Below are 23,033 nucleotides of genomic sequence, written 5' to 3' on the forward strand. Positions count from 1 at the left end.
TTCAAGAGTGGTTTGATGCATATTGAATAACATAATGATAAGTACTAGACTCTGTGGTAAGCCTTCTATGTGAAATACATTTAATTCTGATAATAATTCTAGAGCAGTGGTTCTCAAGCGGGGAACCTTACCCCACCCCACCCTCACCCTTCCACCAGGGACATAACATCTGGAGATATTTTTGGTTGTCACAATCCTGGGAATGTATGTGCTGATATTTAGAGGTTGAGGTCAGGGATGCTGCTAAGCTTCCTAGAATTCATAGGAGAGTCTCTCACAACAACTATCTGGCCCCAAATGTCAGTAGGGTCGCTATCAAGAAAATCTGCTCCAGCGGTGCCTACTCATATTATCCCCATGTTGAAATAACAAGATGGGAAGTGCAAAGTGGTGCTTTAGTACTCTTAGAGCAGCTTTGACTTTGGTGAGAAACGCCTTTTGAAAACAATGTTTCTCCCCGTCTTCCCACCCCATGGGGAGGTATGGGGTTGGGTGGGTAGGTACCAAAGCATGGTTTAGAAGACTTTTCTATAGGAATTTATAATGGTAAAGGATCAACTTCATTTCCAAGCTATTTATGAGGGTTTATGTTTAGGAAAAGTGCTAAGCTTAGAGATGGAGGAGAAATCTGATTTTATTAATGAGTGTAGCCATAATGGCATATGCTGGCAGAAGTCAAGTTTGTTTTCTAGAGGGAGGCTATTATGAAAAGAAATACATGGAACATTCCCCTGGGTTTGGAAGGTGAGTTCTAGGTTCAGTGATGGGAAGAATTTTAGAGGTCCAAGGTAAAAGGGCAAAGATTGAATTTTGTCTCTCGTGAGTTCTTTGGCTCAGGTGGCGTGAACTTTGGAGACAGTCTCTTTAATTCACTCATACATGCTAGTGTCTCAGCTCAGCAAGGGCTTTGAGAGAGCAGGCGTCTGTATGCTCTGGTAAGTGAAGGCGCAGTGCATAAGGAGGTTGGGGTCCATAATGGCAAAGAGAAAGAGCCCTTCAGTTAGAGTGCCTTTGAATCTTGGCTCTGCCATTTGCCAATCTTGGACCATCGGGCAATACTCTTTGAATCTCAGCTTCCTCTTTAAAATGTGTACAGGAGTACTAATTGGATTGTTTGATGATTAAATGAGTTAATGTATATAAAGCACTCACAACCCTGATGCATAGTAAGACCTTTTTAAGTGTTAGCCATTATTATTATCATCATCAATTTTTTTTAACCTCTTTTCCTGATCTGCTTACACTCGCCATTCAGCTGCTGCAAATGGCTTGTACGATTTTTTGTTTGCCTTTTGCTGTCAGTTGCCATGGGGAAGATCCATTCATTTTTTTCAGTCAACCAACATATTTTGAGCATCTGCTGCCCTACAGGATCCTAGATATGGGGGCTGTAGAGATGTCCAGGAACATAAGCCTTGATTCATTGGGTCAGATCACTGCTCAGCAGGGCTGGCAAATGCTAGGTTTCTTTTAAGTGGCATACCTTAAAAGGTATATGTCCCAAATGTAGCTTTGTGATGGCAGCGTGGTGGGTACAAAAGCAAATACTAAAGGGTCAGTAGATCTGGGTTCAAACTTTGGTGCAGTTTCTTATGGTTCATATCTTGTTCAAACCTCAGTTTCTTCACTTCTAAAATGGTAATGATACAACCTACCCCACAGAGTTATTATGAATTAAATACTGGAGATGAGATACACAAAACGTCCTGAGTACACAGTTGGTGCCCAGTATTGGCTGTAAGTATTATAAATCTACAAGCTGCGAATTCATCTTACCTCTGTGGATCCTGTTGATATTTCTAGACCATGCCACCTATTGGGGCCATTTCCTACCTGAGTCTCCCGTGGTGTCAAATCGAATGTCATGTGGCCTCCTGAGTTGGGTAGAATTGGCCGCTTATCTCAACCCCGCTACTGACTGTCTCTGTGATTTACCCTTCCTCCAGCTTTAGCCTTGCTACATATAAAATGAAGACAATAATGTCTCCTATCTCACACAGTTGACCTGGGAATTAAATTAAGTAATTAATATAAAATGTGCCTTGTACATATTGGGTCCTAAATAAGCGGTAGCTACTATTTATCCTAAAAGTACAAATGGTAGTTTCAGAGCTTCAAGGATGTGATGACTATTTATTTTACTCCTACTCTTTGTTTCATTTCGTTTTTTCCCCCTAATTTCATTAGTTCCTTCCTTCCTCCCTCCCTCCCTCCCTCCTTCTTTCCTTCCTTCCTTCCTTCGACGAAGTCTCTCATTGTCACCCAGGTTGGAGTGCAATGGAGACCTCCGCCTCCCGGGTTCAAACAATTCTGCTGCCTCAGCCTCCCGAGTGGCTGGGATTACAGGCTCCTGCCACGAAGCCCAGCTATTTTTTGTATTTTTAGTAGAGATGGGGTTTCACCCTGTTTGCCAGGCTGGTCTTGAACTCCTGACCTCATGATCAACCCACCTTGACCTCCCAAAGTGCTGGGATTACAGGTGTGAGCCACCACGCCTGGCCTCATTAGTATTTTCTAAATTTATTTACAGTCATACCATTTTAAAAAAAAGTTGTATTCCTGTCTTTGTTAAATTTGTAAGTGATTTTATTTAGCTACAAGCTTGGAACAGCATATAATTTTATGTTCTGCTTTTTTCGCTAAATATTATATGGCTAATGATTTCTGTGTTTCATAAACATTGTTGTGATGATGGCATGATATATTGTTGAGTAGATGTACCATACTTTAATCTAATCATTTCCCCATTGCTATGTAATGTTTCAATGAGTGGATAACTTTATGCATATAGCTTTTTGCTATCTTAAGTTCAGTTTCCTAGGATAAATTTCCAGGAATAGTAATTGGGCAAATGGGATAAACATGGCTCTTGAATACATATTGTTACATTGCTTTCCCAAAGGGTTCAACTGATTTATATTTCCATGTTCATTATTTTCTAAAGTTCAGCTCATTAACTTACTCACCAAACATTTTTAAAGCCATCATGTGGTAGGCTTAGTAAGAAGAAAGTGATCCTAAGGGAGAAGCTCATATATAAATAGGGTCTCTGGTGTATCAAGAGCTGATTGATACAGACACAAAGTACCTGGGGAAATTGAGATGATGAGGGAGTCCTGGCTCAGCTGGGAGAAAAGTTTCTTTCCTTTTTTTTTTTTTTTTTTTTGAAACAGAGTTTCACTCTTGTTGCCCCAGGCTGGAGTGCAATGGTGTGGTCTCAGCTCACTGCAACCTCTGCCTCCCGGGTCCTGGTTCAAGCAGTTCTCCTGCCTCAGCCTCCTGAGTAGCTGGGATTACGGGCACGCGCCGCCATGCCCAGCTAATTTTTGTATTTTTAGTAGAGCCGGGGTTTCACCATGTTGGCCAGTCTGGTCTCGAACTCCTGACCTCATGATCCACCTACCTCGGCCTCCCAAAGTGCTGGGATTACAGGCACGAGCCACCGCGCCTGGCCTGAGAAAAGTTTATCTTCATAGAGTCGTGGTTTTGTTCTTTGGCAGTAAGAAAATTGCTTTCTTCCCCACCCCCACCCCCAGCTTTATTGAAGTATAATTGACAAATAAAAATTGTATATCTTTAAGATATGGAATGTGATGTGTATCTGAACTTAAAAAATAAGCTATAGAATAAAAAGGTGTTTGCTGTTAAAAAAGAAAAGAAAGAAAAGGCTGAATATCATTCCCAAGCTTGGAGTACATTGTCTCTTTGGGATTATTTACAGAAATATTAGCAAGACCAGCCCCATCTTTGGTCTTGAGTACTCCACTGTCAGCATGCTTTCTTCCAGAGAAGGATCCATTTGCCTTTATTTTTCATTCTGTTGTGCTGTCTATGCAAACTATTCTTGATAGTTTTATGGTAAGTGTTTTTTTTTGTACCACGAGATAATTTATATATGCTCATTGTGGAAAATTTAGAAAAGACAGGAAAGTATTAAAAACATCACCCTTTTTTTTTTTTTTTTTTTAAATTTAGAGACAGAGTCTTGCTCTGTCGCCCAGGCTGGAGTGCAGTGGCGCAATCTTGGCTCACAGCAACCTCTGCTTCCCAGGTTTAAGCAATTCTCCTGCCTCGGCCTCCCAAGTAGCTGGAAGTACAAACATGCACCACCATGCCCAGCTAATTTTGTATTTTTAGTAGAGATGGGGTTTCATCATGTTGGCCAGGTTGGTCTCAAACTCCTGACCTCAGGTGATCCGCCTGCCTTGGCCTCCCAAAGTTCTGGGATTATAGGCATGAGCCACTGTGCCAGCCACACCCATATTCTTATCATCCTAGTACATCCACTGTTTATCTTGCTATATTTCCTTCTGCCCAGTCTTACTCTCGGCTCACTGCAACCTAGGCCTTCTGGTTTGAGCGATTCTCCTACCTTGACCTCCTGGGTTCGAGCGATTCTTCTGCCTTGGCCTCCTGGGTTCAAGAGATTCTCCTGCCTTGGCCTCCCAAGTAGCTGGGATTACAGGTGTATACCCCCATGCCCATCTAAGTTTTGTATTTTTAGTAGACACAGGGTTTTGCCATGATGGCCAGGCTGGTCTCCAACTCCTGACCTCAGGTGATCCACCTGCTTCGGCCTCACAAAGTGATTACCGGCATGAGCCACTGCGTCCATCCCCGAAAAGATTTTTTAAAAGAGTTTAATGTAGAACCATATCAGAGGTCTTTGGAAATAAAAAACTGTTTTTTTTTTTTTTATATCAGAAATAAAACAACAAATAAATAAATAATAATAAAAAAAACACCCAAGACAATCTGAAGCACCAGCAATTGAGCAGAAAGGTTAAATTATGATCTATTCACAGAGTGGAATATCAAGTAGACGTTACAAGACATGTTTTAAGAGCATATTTTATGTCATGGGAAATGCTCTCCCAGTATGATATTAAATGAAAAAGCAGAATACAAAAGTATATGTGCTGCATAGTCTCAATATTGTAGAGAAAAAATATTATTTATGTAAGCATGAAAAAAGACAAAAGATATTAATAGAGAACCATTTTTAGTTCAGTTTACTAGGGATTATCTCTTAGAGGTAGGATTAAGGTGATTTATATTTACCTTTTTAAACTTTTCTGTATTTTTTTATTTTCAAATTTTCCATAAAAACATAAGGACTTGAAGATCAAGAAAAATTTCTGCATTGGCTGAGTGCAGTGGCTTATGCCTGTAATCCCAGCAGTTTGGGAGCCCTGGGGCAGAGGATCACTTGAGCCCAAGAGTTTGACGTTACAGTGAACTATGATCTCTAGATCATAGCCTAGCCTGGACGGTGGAGCAAGACCCTGTCTCAAAAAAAAAAATCTTTGCTTTTTTTTTTGAGACACAGTTTTGCTCTGTTGCCCTGGCTGGAGTGCAGTGACACAATCTCAGCTCACTGCAACCTCTGCCTCCTGGGTTCAAGCAGTTCTGCCTCAACCTCCCAAGTAGCTGGGATTACATGCACCCAACACTATGCCCAGCTACTTTTTTTGTATTTTTAGTAGAAACAGGGTTTCACCATGTTGGCCAGTCTGGTCTCGAATTCCTGACCTTAGGTGATCCACCCACCTCAGCCTCCCAAAGTGCTGGGATTACAGGCATGAACCAGTGCACCCGACCCAATCTTTTGCTTTTTTTAAAAAAATAAGACAAAAAGGGATTTCATACCAGTGTTCTTTTGGCTCTGTGACTCTGAAGCCACAGTTATAAGTTATAATTACCCTTAAACACAAGGCCCTGTGACTCTTTTGGGCTCTTTGGTATTTATGTTGATTACAATGTTGAAATACGGAAATGAAAGGAATGGGAGAGGTGATAGACTTCAGGCAATGTAACTAGTTGTCTGAACACTACTGGCTCAGTTACATTACGTCTAGTTATTTCCATCTTATCCTTGTGCTGATTTATCCCCTAGTAACTCACTGAGGCAGGGTTTTCCTTTGCAGAAACATCATTGCTTTAACCAGTGTATCATGCTTGCTTATAAGTTCAGTGATCTTTTAACTCATTGGAGAAGATGGTGACCAGACCTGGACAGATGGGGAAGGACTTCTCTTTACAGTCCTGCATGCACACAGGTCAATACGGAACTATGTGTGAATTTTCATTGTTGAGAGCCCTCTTCTCTGCCCCATAGGGAGCAGCTTTCTGTGCAATTAGAGGAGCAAGGGTTGTGTGTATTTAGCACAGCAGGTTGCCCTGGTCCTCTCCTTTCAACATAGTCACCATGTACCTGACACTGTGCTAAGGCTGGGGATGCAGAGAGACTCGGATGGGTGCCTGCTTTCAGAGTGCTCAGTGTGCTGAGGAAGCCAGCAACAGAAACAGATGATTTCAGGAGCTCCAGGAAAATGCTACAGGAGGAGTGTGCCTGGGTTACTGGAGTAGCACGGGAGAAGGGCTTCTAGCTCAGGCTGAGATTTTAGTAAAGGAAATTATGCCAGGATGCATCCTGAAGAATGAGTAGAAGTAAACCAGATAAAGCAGGATAGGAAGCATCTTCCCTTACCTAAGGGAAGACACAGAGGTTTATGGAATGGTGTATTAAAAGGTCGGAACTCCAAACAGTTCTGTTAAAGCTTAGAGAATGGTGGGAGAGACTGGATAAATTGATTAATTAGTAAATGAAGTTTTCTGTGGATTTCCTAAATCCCAGTAGCATTGGACATCCATGTTATTTTGAAATTTATAGTGTTCTTATTTTCCACTCAGTGTCAGCTGCTGCTGGAGGTGGCCTGGCCTTTATTTATCTTCCTGATTCTGATCTCTGTTCGGCTGAGCTACCCACCCTATGAACAACATGAATGTAAGTAACTGTGGATGTTACCTGAGACTCACCAATGGCAGGGAAAATCCAGGCAATGAACGTGGGCTAAATTGGACTTTTCCAAAGATGCCGTCTTTGAGAAACATCACACATGGTTTGGATCAGAAAAACCTAGGCTTCTCAGTTTTTGATAAGGCATGAACTCCGGAGACTATTTTCAGTCCTAGTGAATGGTGATACTTGTAATTATAACAATAGCCAGCATCTCTTTTACACATTTTTAAATCATGAAAATAAAATAACCTTACTGATAATTTTAGAAAGTGGTGATTCAAAAGCACATTTAAGATAATGCCTTAACACCTAGTCTTTTCCATATGCATGATGTCTTAATCACACGTTGCAAATCATGGAACACATCATTTTAAGCAACATTTGTGTAGAACTTCTCAGTTTTACTAATATTATTTTATTCTCGTAACAACCTTGAATAGAACTCAGGTCATCTGACTGTCAATCATGTATTTTGATAACAGCCTGTACAGTGAGCATAGAAAATACAGTAGTGGCTAAGAACGCAAGCTCCAGCTGTCAGGTTACCTGGGTATGAATTCTGGTGTCAGCATTCACTAAGCATATGACCTTGGACAAGTGATTTCAGCTTCTTTTTAAAAGGGAATAGTAATACCTAACTCATGTTATTATTGTCAATGTATCATCTTACAATCACAGTCTTTCTCTTAGGTCTGGGCTCAGTGGGTGGATTGACACTGCAGAAATGGCTAAATCTAAAGGATCAATGTTTATGTGAGAAATGTAGCTGGGACTTCAGTTTCACTGCCCCAGTGATTTTTCCTACTGCTAAGCAGCTCAGTCCATACCCCTACGAGACACACAAGCTTACGAGATACTGTTCTTCCAGGAAAGTAATGGGGCCAGGGCCACCTTTTAATTGTGTTTCTTGGCCTGGTCCCATCTTTTTCACAATACATAGCAACAGTATTTACTTGCTAATTATCTAGTGCACATCACACATAGTCATATGAAATACACACACACACACACACACACACACACACACACACACACACCCCGCTCAAGAAACATTTTCTCAGACATGATTTCCTGATTTCACCAAAAAAGAAAAGAGTGGGCCAGGCACAGTGGTTCAGGCCTGTAATCCCAGCACTTTGGGAAGTCAAGGTGGGTGGATCACTTGAGGTCAGGAGTTTGAAACCAGCCTGGCCAACATGGTGAAACCTCATCTCTACTAAAAATACAAAAATTAGCCAGGCGTGGTGGTGCACACCTGTAATGCCAGCTACTGGGGGGCTGAGGCAGGAGAATTGTTTGAACCCGCGAGGCTGAGGTTGCAGTAAGCTGAGATCATGCCATTGTACTCCAGCCTGGGCAACAGAGTGCGACTGTGTCTCAAAAAAAAAAAAAAAAAGCATAAACTGAAATTTGTACACAATTTATATGCCTGTGAGATAATTGTTTTCTCTTTTGGAACCCCAAAGAGATTTTTTTGATTGATGAGCAAATACATATTAGATTTTATTTAAGCATTATGTCAAGCCAAGTGCCACTGAAGTATAAGTTTCAAGGGCAAACTCAATTTTTTCATCTACTGGACTATTCTTTCTGGAATGATTACAAGCAGGCAGGATGATGTAGTGGAAATAGCAAATGTCTTTGGCAACAGACAAGTTGGAGTTTGTGTTTGTATCCTGCCTCTGCCATTCACCGAGGTTGTGATCTTGGGCAAGTTGTTGAGTTTTAACCTAGATTCCTCTGACTTCAGATTATAAATTTTCAGAAAAGTTCTGAAATTCTTGTATATATATAGATGGTAAATGAGACTTTTCCTTACATCTATGCACTTCTTGTTTGTTTTGAGACGGAGTCTCGCTCTGTCCCTTAGGCTGGAGTGCAGTGGTATGATCTCCACTCACTACAACCTCTGCCTCACAGGTTCAAGCGAGCCTCCTGCCTCAGCCTCCCAAATAGCTGAGACTACAGACATGTGCCACCACGTCTGGCTAATTTTTGTATTTTTAGTAGAGATAGGGTTTCACCACATTGACCGCGCTGATCTTGAACTCCTGGCCTCAGGTGATTTGCCCGCTTCAGCCTCCCAAAGTGCTGGGATTACAGGCATGAGCCACCATGCCCGGCCACATCCACGCACTTCTTGCAACCTTACCTTCTGTTCTCATCACCCTCCAGGGACCTAGTTGGAAGGGCAGAGTTAAAAGTTAAGGCGAAACTTGAAGAGGTGTCTTGTCCCTAGGAACAAAGGATTGGTGTGAAATTCTTCTCTGTAAATCTTCCCCAGTTCAAACTAGAGTTATCAAGGTCTTAAAACCTTCCCTGGGTCCTGAGAGTCCATTATATTATTTGTCTTCCTGTGTACCCACTGCTTAGTCCTGATCCTACTTTTGTTTGCAAATAGGATGGGGTACAACGTACAAGGAAGGGCCTTTGCTGCCCCTGCTAAGGGATAACCTGAAATACCTTCACCATCACTGCCCTGTGCTGCTTTCCACCTATGCCACTCTGTCTACATTGCCAGTATCTCCTGGCGTTGAAAGGGAAGAATCTTTTGGTTCTTCGAGTATTTGGTTGGGTTACATAAATCTCCCCGAATGAAGAGCAGCTGACTTAGGCAAAGGGGCCTTGTTTGGTTTTCCTTGAACTATTAACAGGAAGATAGGGAGATTAACTGTGTAAATGTTCAATAGGCCAGAGTCCCTGCAGAGGGTGGCCACAGTGATCAGATCTTGTCACATCCTTGCTTTGGATGTTGCTTCTCTGGTTGGAGTATGGATAGAAGAGAAAGACCCTATACCGAAGTCCAAAGTGCAGCAAGTCCTGACTTTGGGTTAACTTCTGGGGAGACTCAGCCCATTTGTATGAAAATAAACAGATGAATAAAACAAGGTTCCCACTTTGGAGGGAGGTGGTAGCTGTGAGATGGAAGGAGTGTTCCTGTTGGGCAATAGCAGAGTAAGTGCTGTGGTAGATTCACTCCCACAGTGCCTGAAAAATCCTCATAGGCCCATTTGTGGAGCCTTTGTCCCGCACCAGGCACTCTGCAAAAATGCTTTGCCTGCAAAACCTCATGTGATGCTCACCACAGCTCTGTGAAGTTAATTGTACTTTTATCACCACTTTACAGATGAGAAAACTGACGGTATGGGGCCAGTGACTTGGCCAAAGTCGCTGCTTAGCAAGCTGCAGGGACTGGATGTGAATTCCAGTTGGTTTGTGAAGCTGCTTGTTCTTCACCACCTAGAGCTGTGGTTCTTGATAACTGTGAACTCTTTTGGGGTCACAGATAACCCTGAGAATATGATAGAAGCTGGAGCTCTGGCCTTTCTGTCCACACCTGAACAGGTCCTTGGGTTAAGAACCCCTGGTCCAGGGCCTATTAATCTTGATCCTTAGAAGCAGCATCCATGTGTTATGGCCACAAACCCAGCTGTGCCAAATCGAATCCTAGGACTGAGCCCAAATATGTCCCATCATCCTTTTGGTAAGAAGCTCATTGTAAGAAAGAAAGAAGAGAGCAAGAGGATGGCCTAGTGCATGGGGCCTCGTTGTTTTAATATAGGGACAAAACAACAATGGTAACAATGAAACACCGAAGCTTCACAGACGACATCAGACCCCAAGCCCGCGTATTTTTCTGGTGCCCTTGAGGAGCTTTATAGCTGGCAGAGGAGGTGAAACTGACAAATCTTTGGCAAACTAGAGGAGAGTACCAGAGGGGTTTGGTATGAGCTAAATTCCAGTCTAACTGCAGGTGTGAGGAAGAGGCTTGGATTGGGACCATGGAGATGGGGGTTCTACTCCCAGTTATGCCAGCTGACTCCGCGAGTGTTCTTTGTCAGTCACTTTATCTTACTTATTTATTTATTTTTTGAGATGGAGTTTTGTTCCTGTCACCCAGGCTGGAGTGAAGTGGCGCTATCTTGGCTCGCTGCAACCTCCCCCTCCTGAGTTCTAGCGACCCTCCTGCCTCAGCTTCCCAAGTAGCTGAGATTACAGGCGCCTGCCACCAAGCCCATCTAAGTTTTGTACCAAGCCCATCTAATTTTTGTACCAAACCCATCTAATTTTTGTATGCTTAGTAGAGATAGGGTTTCACCATGTTGACCAGGGTGGTCTTGAACTCCTGACCTCAGGTGATCCGCCCATCTTGGCCTCCCAAAGTGCTGGGATTACAGGCGTGAGCCACCGTGCCCGGCCCACTTTATCTTACCATAGTTACCTCCTTAGAGTATGAAAAAATAGGCTTAGGGCATCCCCAAGTCCCCTCTATGTCTGAGAGCTGAGGCTGGTCATCAAGAGGAACTAAGGATGCCATGGGATTTCTGCTTAGGAACTCTCTCATCACTTCTCCAATGCTGGTGTCATGAACTCCATTCTACAGATGATGTCCACTAGATTAAGAATGACATCTAAGGCCAAGTTTCCACCTGAGAGTCAGATTTATTCAGAAGAGACAGGTCTCTGGGATGTGGGGAATGGGACGGACAGACTTGGCATGAAGCATTGTATAAATGGAGCCTCAGAATCGCTTCAGAGAATTAATGTTTCTCCCTGTGTTTTTCTACTCCTCGATTTCAACAGGCCATTTTCCAAATAAAGCCATGCCCTCTGCAGGAACACTTCCTTGGGTTCAGGGGATTATCTGTAATGCCAACAACCCCTGTTTCCGTTACCCGACTCCTGGGGAGGCTCCCGGAGTTGTTGGAAACTTTAACAAATCCATGTAAGTATCAGATCAGGTTTTCTTTCCAAACTTGTCAGTTAATCCTTTTCCTTCCCTTCTTGTCCTCTGGAGAATTTTGAATGGCTGGATTTAAGTGACGTTGCTTTTGTAAATGCTTGTGTGATAGAGTCTGCAGAATGAGGGAAGGGAGAATTTGGGGTATTTGGGGTATCCATCACCTTGAGTATTTACCATTTCTGTATGTTGTGAACATTTCAAGTCCTGTCTGCTAGCTATTTTGGAATATACTATATGTTGTTAATGATATCATTCAGCAGACGTGCATCTGAATGGGCTGGCTCTAGGAGCTAGGGGGTAGGGGCTGGCACAGAGATGCATGCTGGAAGGGTCCTTGCCCATAAGGAGCTGACAGCCAAGGCTAGGGGAGTTCTGTCTTCTCTGCATCAGATCACCTCTCTCACCTCTGTCACTGCCCCATCACTACAGTGTCTGCAGGTCTTTCTCCCCTGAGTGTGAGCTCCCTGAGCAAAGCAGGATGCTGCCCCTTCCCTTTGTATTCCTGGCTCCTGGCTTCAGTGCCTGGACATAAGTGTGGGCATAATAAATGTCTCCCAAATGAGACATTGAGGTTTCTTCAAATGCACAGGACCGTGATGTGAGTTAGGGTGGGCTAAGGACTATGGGATGTGACTCAGGACAATCCTGAGGAAGCTGCAGCTGTGGCACGCAGGGCCACACTGTCATGTTCATGGACCCTAGACTGGCTTTGTAGCCTCCACGGGCCCCTTCCATACAACAATATTAAAAATTATATTTCATGACTGCATTGGTATAAAGATGAATACAATCCAGACCAGATTCATGATTATTTATACATTTTTAGTGTATTAACTTTTAATTCTGCTTTTAAAATAAATTAAAACATTTTAATATGCCCTTAAGAGTATCCCAGGCCCTGGCCACTGAGCCTACTGTGCCTCATGGATAAGTCAGCCCTGGGGGCATGTGTGTGCATGAATGTGTGTGCACACGCATGATGAGCCAGGCCTTGAAGGGTGGTAAGATTTGGGTGTGTTGACCAATGGAGAAGGGCATTTGGGGCCCTGATGATGGGTGGGGGAGGGAACATGGTGATGAATGGAGCTGGGTGTGGGGAGCCATGGGAGTGGGCCAGGGCCAGACTGTGGAGGACCTGGGAGCCAGGCTGAGTCGTGTGCACTTGGCAGTCACTTTTGTAAAGCAGCAGAGGCAGTTGGCCTAACAAGAGCCTTTCTCCTTTTCTTGCACCCTTTACAGTGTGTCTCGCCTGTTCTCAGATGCTCGGAAGCTTCTTTTATACAGCCAGAAAGACACCAGCATGAAGGACATGCGCAAAGTTCTGAGAACATTACAGCAGATCAAGAAATCCAGCTCAAGTAAGTGAAAACCTTCTCTGCATCAGTTTATAATTGGAAATTGACCTGCACCAGGGAAAGAGAGTAGCCCAGGTGTCTGGGGCTTGTTCCCATTAGATCTTCCCCGAGGGGTTTTTCTCCTTGGTGGCTGGCCTCTAGGGCCCCTCTGCAGGAGGCATTGGTGAAGAAACTAGGGGAGCTGGTTGCCACAGACAGTGATGTACTAATCTCCTCTGGGAAGACGGAAGAAAAGTCCCTAGAGAAGAATATACAGACTTGACCTTAGGGACAGCTAGGGGTGCGGATTGCTGCCTACTGCATTTTTTTGGAGTTGGCCATATGGTTGTAATGAATGGATAGATTTATAGACAGGGTATTTCTGTGCATATAAGAGCAATTAAAGTTGCAACTTGATATGGATAAGTGGAAGTTAAGCACTTATTTCTAAAAAGAACATGCAATTCATTTTCCCCTAGTCATTTCAATTAGTCTGATGCGCGTTTGAACTTGTCTTTAAAAAGTGAAATCTGTACCTCTGATCTGGTAAGTGTCCAGGCAATTTATTGCGTGCCATCCAGGAAGTATCTGAGGAGTGGGCATTTGCTGGCTGAGGCATTGGCTGCCATAGCATCAGAGCAGCCTCCCAGGCAGTGGCCTGGCAAGGGGACAGAGGCTGATGGGAGCAGCTGGCTGAGTGCAGTCAGTAATGGCACGTGCATGGTCTGTAGAGAATATAGAAGCAATAACGAAGCCGATAAAAGTTGGTTTGCATTTTATTATTACTATGCGCCGGTGGTTCTAAACAATGTCAGTGATAAATTACTCCTCCCCATCATGGACCAATGACTACCACTGCTCCAGGGAAGTGCTTTTTATTCTGTTTGGTTCTTAGGGAGGGATGGAATTGGCTGGCCTTTGCTGAAAGGCCTACCAGTTTGTTTTCCATTTGGCAAAAGAAGAAATGGTAAAGCTAGAATTTAAACCAGACTCAGATTTGAGGGATTTTTTTTTAAGGCATACAGAACTGTGCTTTCCTCAGGCAGGAAAAGAGGCAATGGGCAATGTGGGACCTGATGACAGAGGGAAGCAAAGCTGTCTTAGGGGTGGCATGGAGGAGGTGCTGCTTCACAGCAGAGAGAGGTATGGCTGTGCTTGGAGCTTCCACTTACACCACTCCTGGCTGCACAGTCAGGCCATCGAGATGCTGTTTCCTGGACCTGCAGGTCCTGGTATTGCACATGGGTGTTTCTTCTGGTGCAGGAGACAGAGAGGTAGCAACCCCTGATCAAAGCCTCAGTCCTTCCTTATTTACTGGAGAGCCCCTGCTGGTTGACCAGAGGCAGAACTGGGGATATTTCCTTTACTTCTGTAGCAAGAGACAGCATGGTGCAGAGGAAAGAGTGCTAGCACACATTACCTTGTGGATGCATGACTTTGTGAGTAAGTTAGTTAGCACCGTTTCAGACACCTCTTCTTACCTATTAATGAGATAAAACATGTAATTGCTTAAAAACAGTATTTGGCACATAGGAATCACTTACTGAATATGAATTATGATTTTTTTGGAGTGGTGACATCTCAACCAAGCCATTTAACCCCTCAGCCTTAATTTCCTCAACTATAAAATAGCAGCTAACTTGAAGTGTAAACTATAAAACCTAATGCAGTATCTGGCACATAGTAGATTCCCAATAAATGAGAGCCAGTATTCTTATAAGACAGCCATGCATTTCTAAGCATCTGGCCTTGTTCTTCTGCCTTGCAGTTTGTGTGGCAGTTGAAATAGACTGGCTGATGGGTTAAGTAGTCAAGCAGACTTTCTGATCTTAGTGGAGGAGACTGCCTTAAAACACCACTAGTTTTCTTTTCTTCTTCTTCTTCTTCTTTTTTTCTTTATTTTTTGAGACAGAGTCTTGCTCTGTTGCCAGGCTGGAGTGCAGTGGCACGATCTCGGCTCACTGCAGCCTCCGCCTCCTGGGTTCAAGCGATTCTCCTGCCTCAGCCTCCTGAGTAGCTAGGACTACAGGCATGTGCCACCAGGCCCAGCTACATTTTGTATTTTTAGTAGAGACGGAATTTCACCATTTTGGCCAGAGTGGTCTCAATCTCCTGACTTCATGATCCGCCCACCTTGGCCTCCCAAAGTGCTGGGATTATGGGCGTGAGCCACTGCACCTGGCTTTCTTTGAGAAACTGGAGACATGAGTTAGGTGGAGAAGAGAAGCCAAATCTGTGTCTAAAAACCCTACAGTTGTGTACACAGCTCTGAGGAGAGCAGGTCCCTTGGATTTTGAGTGTATTATTATGTTGGTGCTTGTTTCATATCTCTCTCTTCACTCAGTATGTCCCTTTTACTGCCCTGCAGCTGTTTCTTTCTTTTTTAATTTTTTTTTTTTTTTTTGAGACGGAGTCTCACTCTGTCACCCAGGCTGGAGTGCAGTGGCATGATCTCGGCTCACTGCAACCTCTGCCCCCCGAATTCAAGCAATTCTCTTGCCTCAGCCTCCTGAGTAGCTGGGATTACAGGCGCCTGCCACTGCGCCCAGTTACTTTTTGTATTTTTAGTAGAGGCGGGATTTCAACTATGTTGGCCAGGCTGGTCTTGAATTTCTGACCTCATGATCCACCTGCCTCAGCCTCCCGAAGTGCTGGGATTATAGGCATGAGCCACCAGGCCCGGCCTAGCTGTTTCTTAAATTCCTTCTTTCTTTGCTTATCTTGTAACACAAAGCAGGCCTTAGTATAGGGGGAAATACACAGAAACACTCCCTTTTCCTACAGGAAATCAGTAACTTTTTGCTGATTTTGTTTTTATTTACTTATTTATTTGTTTAAATTTATTTTTATTTTTAATTTTTTTTTTAGAGACAGGGTTTCTTTCTGTTTTCAGGCTAGAGTGCAGTGGTGCACTTATAGCTCACTGCAGCCTCGACTTCCTGGGCTCAAGTGATCCTCCTGCCTCGGCCTCCCAAAGGCCTGGGATTACAGGCATGAGCCACTGCACCTGGCCAACTTTTTGCTGAATGTGAATAGCACTCTGCTGATTTCAGAGAGAAGCTGAGACTGGCGTATGTCAGTATGGATCCCCACTTAAGAGATCTGTGTTTATCTGCACTGACACCCCATCACAGCATGATGAACTTGGCCCTCCTGTGCTGTCTGTCTCAGGGCTGGGAGGATCCTTGAAACTGATCTGGTTTGGAGCTGTGTCCTCATTCACCTCCTTTACCACACACCCACCTTCCCAGGGTGGGGACCTGCCGCTCAGTAAGTAGCTCATTCTGGGTGTTGACATCTCTAATTGTTAGAAAATATTCACCACCCTGTTATGCTTTCTAGAGAACAAGTCTAATTTTATTTTCCTTGAAATATTTGAAGACAGCTCTCATGTTTTTCTTTCACTGTTTTCCCAAAGTCCATGATTTTTTAGGCGAAATGGCCTCCTTTCCTCTTCTGGAATGTTTTTCCTCCCCATTTCTGCCTCTCTGGTTGTGTCTCAGTGTGTCTGTGTGCTTCTTGAAGTTTACTGGAAATTACAAAAGTAGTCTGGCACAGAGGAGAAAGGGATTTTTGCCTCACTTGTTCTGAGTGCTGCATTTCCGTTAATGCAGTCTGAGATTGCATTAGGCATTTTGGCATTCACATCACCTTGTTGACTTATGTTCCATGTGCACTCAAACAAAATTGTGATGATTTTAAATATGGAGAATTGCAAGTTACTTGGTCTCCATTCCTTTGTTGTATTGTTGGCTTTTTGGACTAAAGGGAAAAATGTCTTTTTCTGTTTTACATATTTAGATTCCCTATGCCATCCTCCCAAAACCATTTTAGATTATGATTTTGCCATGTATTTTATCTGCTACTCCTTTCTTGTCATCTAGAGATGTGATAAACAACTCTCTTTGGCCTCATTCAAGTCATCGGTAACTGTGGGACAAAGACTTGAAGCTTGGATCAGTCCAGTGGAGACCAACCACTCCTGTAGACTCTACCCCTCAGGCCTATGCTGTGATCAGTGCTGGGTCACTGGGCTCCTGCTTCTGTGCTCCAGCTGGAAAGTTTATCTTATTCTTTCCATCAGTTGCATCTGCTAAATTCATTGGACTATCCCCAGATGATTTGTAGATATGGGGGTCTCTACTCAGATACTCTCATGATTTCCTTGGCTAGAGCATCGTTTTATTTCCACTTATTGGAAGAGACCTTAGAGACCGGTGATTTCATTTATAGATAAATGAGTTGATTCACTCATTCAACCTTTATTTATTGAGCATCTCCTATATGCCAATCACTGTTCTAAGTGCCGAGACACAGAGGTGTCCAAAACAAATATGGCCCCTCTCCATATGGAATTTCTATTATAGAGGAGAATCTGACCCAGAAGGGGGAAGTGACTGTCCCAAGTCTACACAACCCACAGAAGGGATATTTTGGGAATAAATCATGGCTAAATTCCCCTGCTGCTCCAGGCAGTTCTCCTTCTACAGTACTCTATTGTGCTGTTTTAATAATCTTTCAACTGGGAAGAATTCCTGTTTCAGGAATTAAGCCATGGACAAATCTTTGAATTATCCTTGAAATCATCCTAATAAGAAATCCAAGGAGGAAGTCTTACAGGGTGCCTCACCCACTTTTCTCTTCACTGGAACCTTTTAGACATTTTATTATTTTCTTCCTAAACCAGAGTATAGGCACACAAGTTGAGTGGTGACTAAATTAATGTTTGCAAGGCAGTGTGAAAAGCATTCATTCATCTTAAATCCCTGTGATGTCTGCAACTCAGATGTAAAAATTGGATAAATCCTCAGAAACCCTAGGGAAAGTGACATGTCTGTATTTTGTCTCTGTGAGATGCAGACTGACAGAAATAAGTGTTTCTCTGGGTGAGTTTTGTGTGGTATCTGGGATGATTTTAGGCAGTACGTGGATGAGAACTTTTAATTTTAACCCACATCAAATTGCAATTTCATGGAAATTATTGCTTAGGAGGATGTTCAGCAGGAAAAATATAATTAAAGTTAATTCAAAAGAAACATTTTATGTGAATATGGTAAAACTTGTGAGAGTAGTTTGTAAATGATTGAAGATTGGAAAACATTGTAATAAAAGTAAGTGTGGGGCTTTGTATTAAGATTCATTTTGGGAAGAAATCCATGCTCCATCCCTCATTAAGTGTGAACTTTGGGCATGTGTTGATGCTTTCTGGCCCAGAGTTTACCTGAAGATTAGCTGCCCTAAGGGTCACTGAGCATTAAATTAGATGATGTCTGTGAATGACTGATAGTGAAGCTCATAGCCCACAGTTGACACATAATAAATTCGAGTTGCTTTGCTTCTCCTTCTGTTCCTGGCTGACTCTTTGACCTTTGCCATTTGTTCGGCCTCTCTGGGCCTTAAGTTCTATTGCCTTGAAATTGGAACTTTGGTGAAACAACCAGAAAATGCTTCAGCCCAGAAACTTGGTCAGTACTTGCATGGGGGATCACCTGGGACTACCCCAGGATGTGGGCTGTCCGCTAGACTATAGCCCCTTGAGGGCAAGGTGGGCTCCTTGTTCATGGTTCCATCCCAAGCCTCAGCACAGTAGTGGGTGCATGGTGAGCCGTTAGTGAATCGTTGTGGAATGAAGGTGGGAGAAAATAAAATACCTGTCCTTCACACGGCAGGGTATTGTGAGGGTCAAGTAAAAGTGCTTTAAAAAATTGTATTATAAAGTTTATTCCCTTGTGTGAACCCAGGTCAACAGAGCCTACGAATAATAATGATGACAGAAGTTCTTCAGAAAGTCTTGGTCTTCTTTCTTTCACAAAATTGCCTCCCAGAACTTTACTAGAAGGGCAGCCATGAACCTAGAGGCCTAAAGTAGATTTACTGGGAAGCTAAAAATATTTTATTTTTCATAGCCCCTTTTACTTTCAAGGTCCTCTCTGGGGGTCTTAGCAATATGTTTACACAGTGGTATGTTTTTATAAAGTTTGCAAAAGTAGGATTTAAAAGAGAGCCCCCTACCAACTTGTGTCAGCCTCAGGCCCCCACCTGCATCTGCTCCTGCCAGGGCGTGGTGGGGCAGGAAGCACTGCTACCCTTCCAAAGCTTCCTCCCTTGCCCTGGAGTCATCCTCACTCCCCACTCCAAGCCACCTGCCATCTCTGTGCCCCCTCTCTGGTGAATCTGGCATTCTCAGGTGGGGTGAGAGGCAGACTGACCCAAGCTAAGGCCTTTCTGATGGGGTTGTTGCTGCTGAGAAGCATGGCTGGGCTGGAGAAGGAGAGGACCCTTTGCCGTCTTATTTTTACTGTATATTTCCTTTTCAGCTACTTAAAATGTATTGCTTAGTGATAACTAATGGGTCCATTAGCCTGCTTTCTGCTGAACATTTCTGCTCAGACATCCACTTGGTCCCAAGGCCTGCTTCTCTCCCATATCCTGAAATCTTGACTACAGACTCTCCTTCAACTCCAAGTTGCACTGTGCACACAGTCCCCTCTTGAGCAGGTACCTCCTTACAGTGGTTGGGACGTCCTACTTGGCTCATAGTTGGGAAGTGCATATGCTGGAGCTGAAGCCTCTTGCCTTCCTGGGGTAGGCCATCCTTACATCCCCTCTGAGAAGTTCCCCAGCTCCCCTGTTTCCCGTTTCCACATTTAACGAGGCCCTTGTCTACCACTACATCCCTCGTAGCCAGTCCTTCAGCCTTGCCATTGCTTGTGCTGGTCTGGAAACAGAACCTAGACTTGTGGGGCACCTGGGGAAGTTCTCCGTCTTTTTATAGCTGGCATGACCCAAGTGGTGTGGGCAGGGCTGTGGATTCTTTGGTGTGGCTGGAAGCCAGGTAGCCTCTCTCTCTACTGTACATGGAACTCAGCAACTTCTGAGTCAAGATCTTAGCTCTCCAGGTGTCTTGTCCTGTCCGAGGTTACGGCCACACCAGTACCTTTTAACTCCAGAAGCCCAGTGAGTGCTGTGTGGGACCGCAAAGGTCATTTTCTAGACCTGCTGAATTTGGCTAGAACAGGTAGGGATGGCTTTCAAACTGTTCCTAGGGCTGACAAGCCGTTTCTGGGGGTACATACATACCGCAGTCCATGTGAATGGCACTCTGCGTGAGAACTGGGATGATTTGGGTTGGATAGTGTACAACATACATGATTCTCTTCCATGGCCTGGAGTTCCTTATCTTGCCTTCTCCAGTGAGGACTAGGGCTGCAACTGGCCTGGTATGGCTCCTGATTTGGGGGCTTCTGAAATATCTTTTTTTTTAAGGATGTGAAGCTCTCTGGAGATTATAAGGATTTTGCCAGGAAAAGATAAAAAATATCTTTGAACGTTTTGTCACTGAGCTGGAGATGACCCCTTTGGAGGACATATCACCTTGTTGAGGTCAAGGGGCGGCAAGGGACAGGACTGGCAGAGAGATCCAGGGCAGCAGCCTGCCATCCTGACTTGGGTCTGGAGTTTCTCTCTCCCTTCAGCTGGACTTTTGTGTGGAGTCAGTGGCTCAGCTGCCACTTCCCTTATGTTCATGGCATGAATCTGGCTTGTTTGGCCTTTCTTTTTCTTTTTTCTTTCTTTCTTTTTTTTTTTTTTGAGATGGAGTCTCGCTCTGTCGCACAGGCTGGAGTGCAGTGGTGCGATCTCAGCTCACTGCAACCTCTGCCTGCCGGATTCAAGCGATTCTCCTGACTCAGCCTCCTGAGTAGCTGGGATAACAGGCGCGCGCCACCACACCCTGCTAATTTTTGTATTTTTAGTAGAGACGGGGTTTCACCATGTTGGTCAGGCCGGTCTCGAACTCCTGACCTCGTGATCCACCCACCTCAGCCTCCCAAAGTACTGAGATTACAGGCATGAACCACTGCGCCTGGCCTTTTTTTTGTTGTTGTTGAGACGGAGTCCCACTCTGTCACCCAGGCTGGCGTGGGTGCAGTGGCACGATCTTGGCTCACTGCAACCTCTGCCTCCTGGGTTTAACCAATTCTTCCTGCCTCAGCCTCCTGAATAGCTAGGATTACAGGCACTCGCCACCATGCCTGCCTAATTTTTATATTTTTTAATAGAGACGGGGTTTATGCCATGTTGACCAATTGAACTCCTGACCATGTTTGAACTCCTGACCATGTTTGTCATGTTAAACTCCTGACGTCAGGTGCGTCAGCCTCCCAAAGTGCTGGGATTACAGGTGTGAGCCACCACGCCCAGCCTGTTTGACCTTTGTGATATGGCTCTGACTAATACTTTTTGGAAGTTATTCCCTGGGGTTATACTGGATTTTACTTAGGGAAAAGGGTCATGCCTCTCTGGCTGTCGGATTTACTGATAGTACTAAGGACTCAGTGGGGTTTGATTCTGGACCTTTGATTCTGGTTTGATTTTTGAAAATCAAAAAGATATGAGCTCCAGGGAGCAGGGTGGCTTTGGTGACATGGCAAGGTAGTTGGCTGTGGCAGGGAGTTGAAGGAAGTGGGTAGAAAATTAATGTCTATTAAATATTCCCTGGGAAATACAATTTGGTGTTAAGAGAACAGACTTGGCAGCCAGATTGCTCTAGGTTCAAATCTTGGCTTGATGCTTATCAGCTGTGTAACCATGGATAATTCCATACATCGCTGTGCCTTAGTTTCCTCAAAATGGGATAACAGTAGTACCTCCCTCAGGACTGTTGTGGCAAATTAATGGACTAATAAGGGGAAGCACTTAGTACAGTGCCTGGCCCAGCATAGGTACCAGGCTTGTTCTTTAGCTCACTGCTTTTTCACAATCATCATAAAATGTAGGGGATACTCACATGAAGGAGCTGAAGTTCAGAGAGGCCAAGTAACTTGCCGAAGAAAGCACAGCTGGCAAGCGGCAGTAGTAAGACCAGAATTCCAGTTTCTCATGCTCTGTTGTTGTTATATCCTAAAGAGAGCAGCTCTGGGTAGCCAGAAGCTTCCCTAAAGTCACAGGACATGGGGTATGGGCTCGCTGGGATGAGAAAGGAGACAAGAGGGCTTTGGAAAGAAATGCTGGATTCACTCCCCTTCCTGTCTTCAGGTACTGTTGGAATGTTTCCCAAGGCCCATCTAGAAAGAACAACCTGTGACTCACAGTCACTTCTCATTTTCCACGTGAACCCCCTCACCCATTCAGGCAGCCACTAAAGTTGAGGTTGCCGCCTCAGACTATATTTTCTTTCCTTGTGGACCCCCATTGTGTCATCTTGTTGGGAGATCTGGTGACACATGTGTCAACATTATGTCATCAAAATGGAAATTCTTTGAAATCTTTAGGTGATTGCAATTCACGTTCTATATGTATGCGCTTGTCAAAAGTTTTGATTTGAGGCCTTAGAATTATATATTTTGAAACCTTTCCACGTACCATGAGTTTTCCCAGACCTGTCAAAGCCAGGCTACATCTCAGAAACCAGGTCCTTGATTTCCATCCAGGGCAAGGGCCTGGCCTCAGCTGGGCTGTAAGCAGGTGGGGGTGGGGTGCAATGCTCCACTGCAATGTTGAAATATTGCTTGAACTAAATCAAATCAAAGGTCAGCTTTACTCAGACACGAATAGAAAACACAATTGCATTCGATTACAGAACAGCATGAACCCCCACAAATATCAGACTGCCTTTAAAAAGTTTTAAATTCTCAACATCAAGAACAGTGTTGCATGTCTCCTGCTTTTCCAGCATAAGGTTTATTTATTCTGTGGGTGGCAAAGAGCAATTTGGGAGTCTAGTTTGTTTCTCATTGAAAGCTTTCCCATTTCTGGTCCTCTCGTCACTGTTGCGTTGAGGCACCAAAAGGCAATCTCAGTGACACTGTTCAACAGACTGAGTTGCACTGGATGATGATGCCATTTTGCACTTTTCATATGTTATTACATTGAAGGCTTCAAACAGCACTAGCAGGGGCAAATTGGTATTGTTATTTCCATTTCATTGGTGAGGAAACTGAGGCTCAAAAGGATAATATCTGTTGTCCAAGATTACAGAGTAAAGCTGTACATTGAATCGGGGTCTGTCAGGCTCAGCATTTTCTCCCCACACTATGCTGCCATGTTGCTTATTCCAACATTAGGAAGCATAGGTGCCATCCCCAGCTTTTGAGGCCAAAATCATGATGAAGCATTTTTAAAACATTTCATTACATTACTGATATAGTGGAAA

General features: G+C 43.9%; 1 protein-coding gene across 2 annotated transcripts in view; it reads left to right on the forward strand.

Annotated features, from left to right (window-relative positions):
* Nucleotides 1-23,033, forward strand: part of ABCA1 (ATP binding cassette subfamily A member 1) — a 146,677-nt gene that overhangs the window by 33,397 nt on the left and 90,247 nt on the right. For both annotated transcript variants that reach the window (XM_023202438.2, XM_023202430.2), the window contains exons 3-5: nt 6,694-6,787; nt 11,387-11,528; nt 12,786-12,904. In XM_023202438.2, coding sequence (XP_023058206.2) covers nt 6,694-6,787; nt 11,387-11,528; nt 12,786-12,904 — 355 coding nt within the window. The remainder of the gene's footprint in view (nt 1-6,693; nt 6,788-11,386; nt 11,529-12,785; nt 12,905-23,033) is intronic.

This window comes from Piliocolobus tephrosceles, chromosome 14 (genome assembly GCF_002776525.5).
Source record: "Piliocolobus tephrosceles isolate RC106 chromosome 14, ASM277652v3, whole genome shotgun sequence".
In the NCBI taxonomy this organism is placed as follows: Eukaryota; Metazoa; Chordata; class Mammalia; order Primates; family Cercopithecidae; genus Piliocolobus; species Piliocolobus tephrosceles.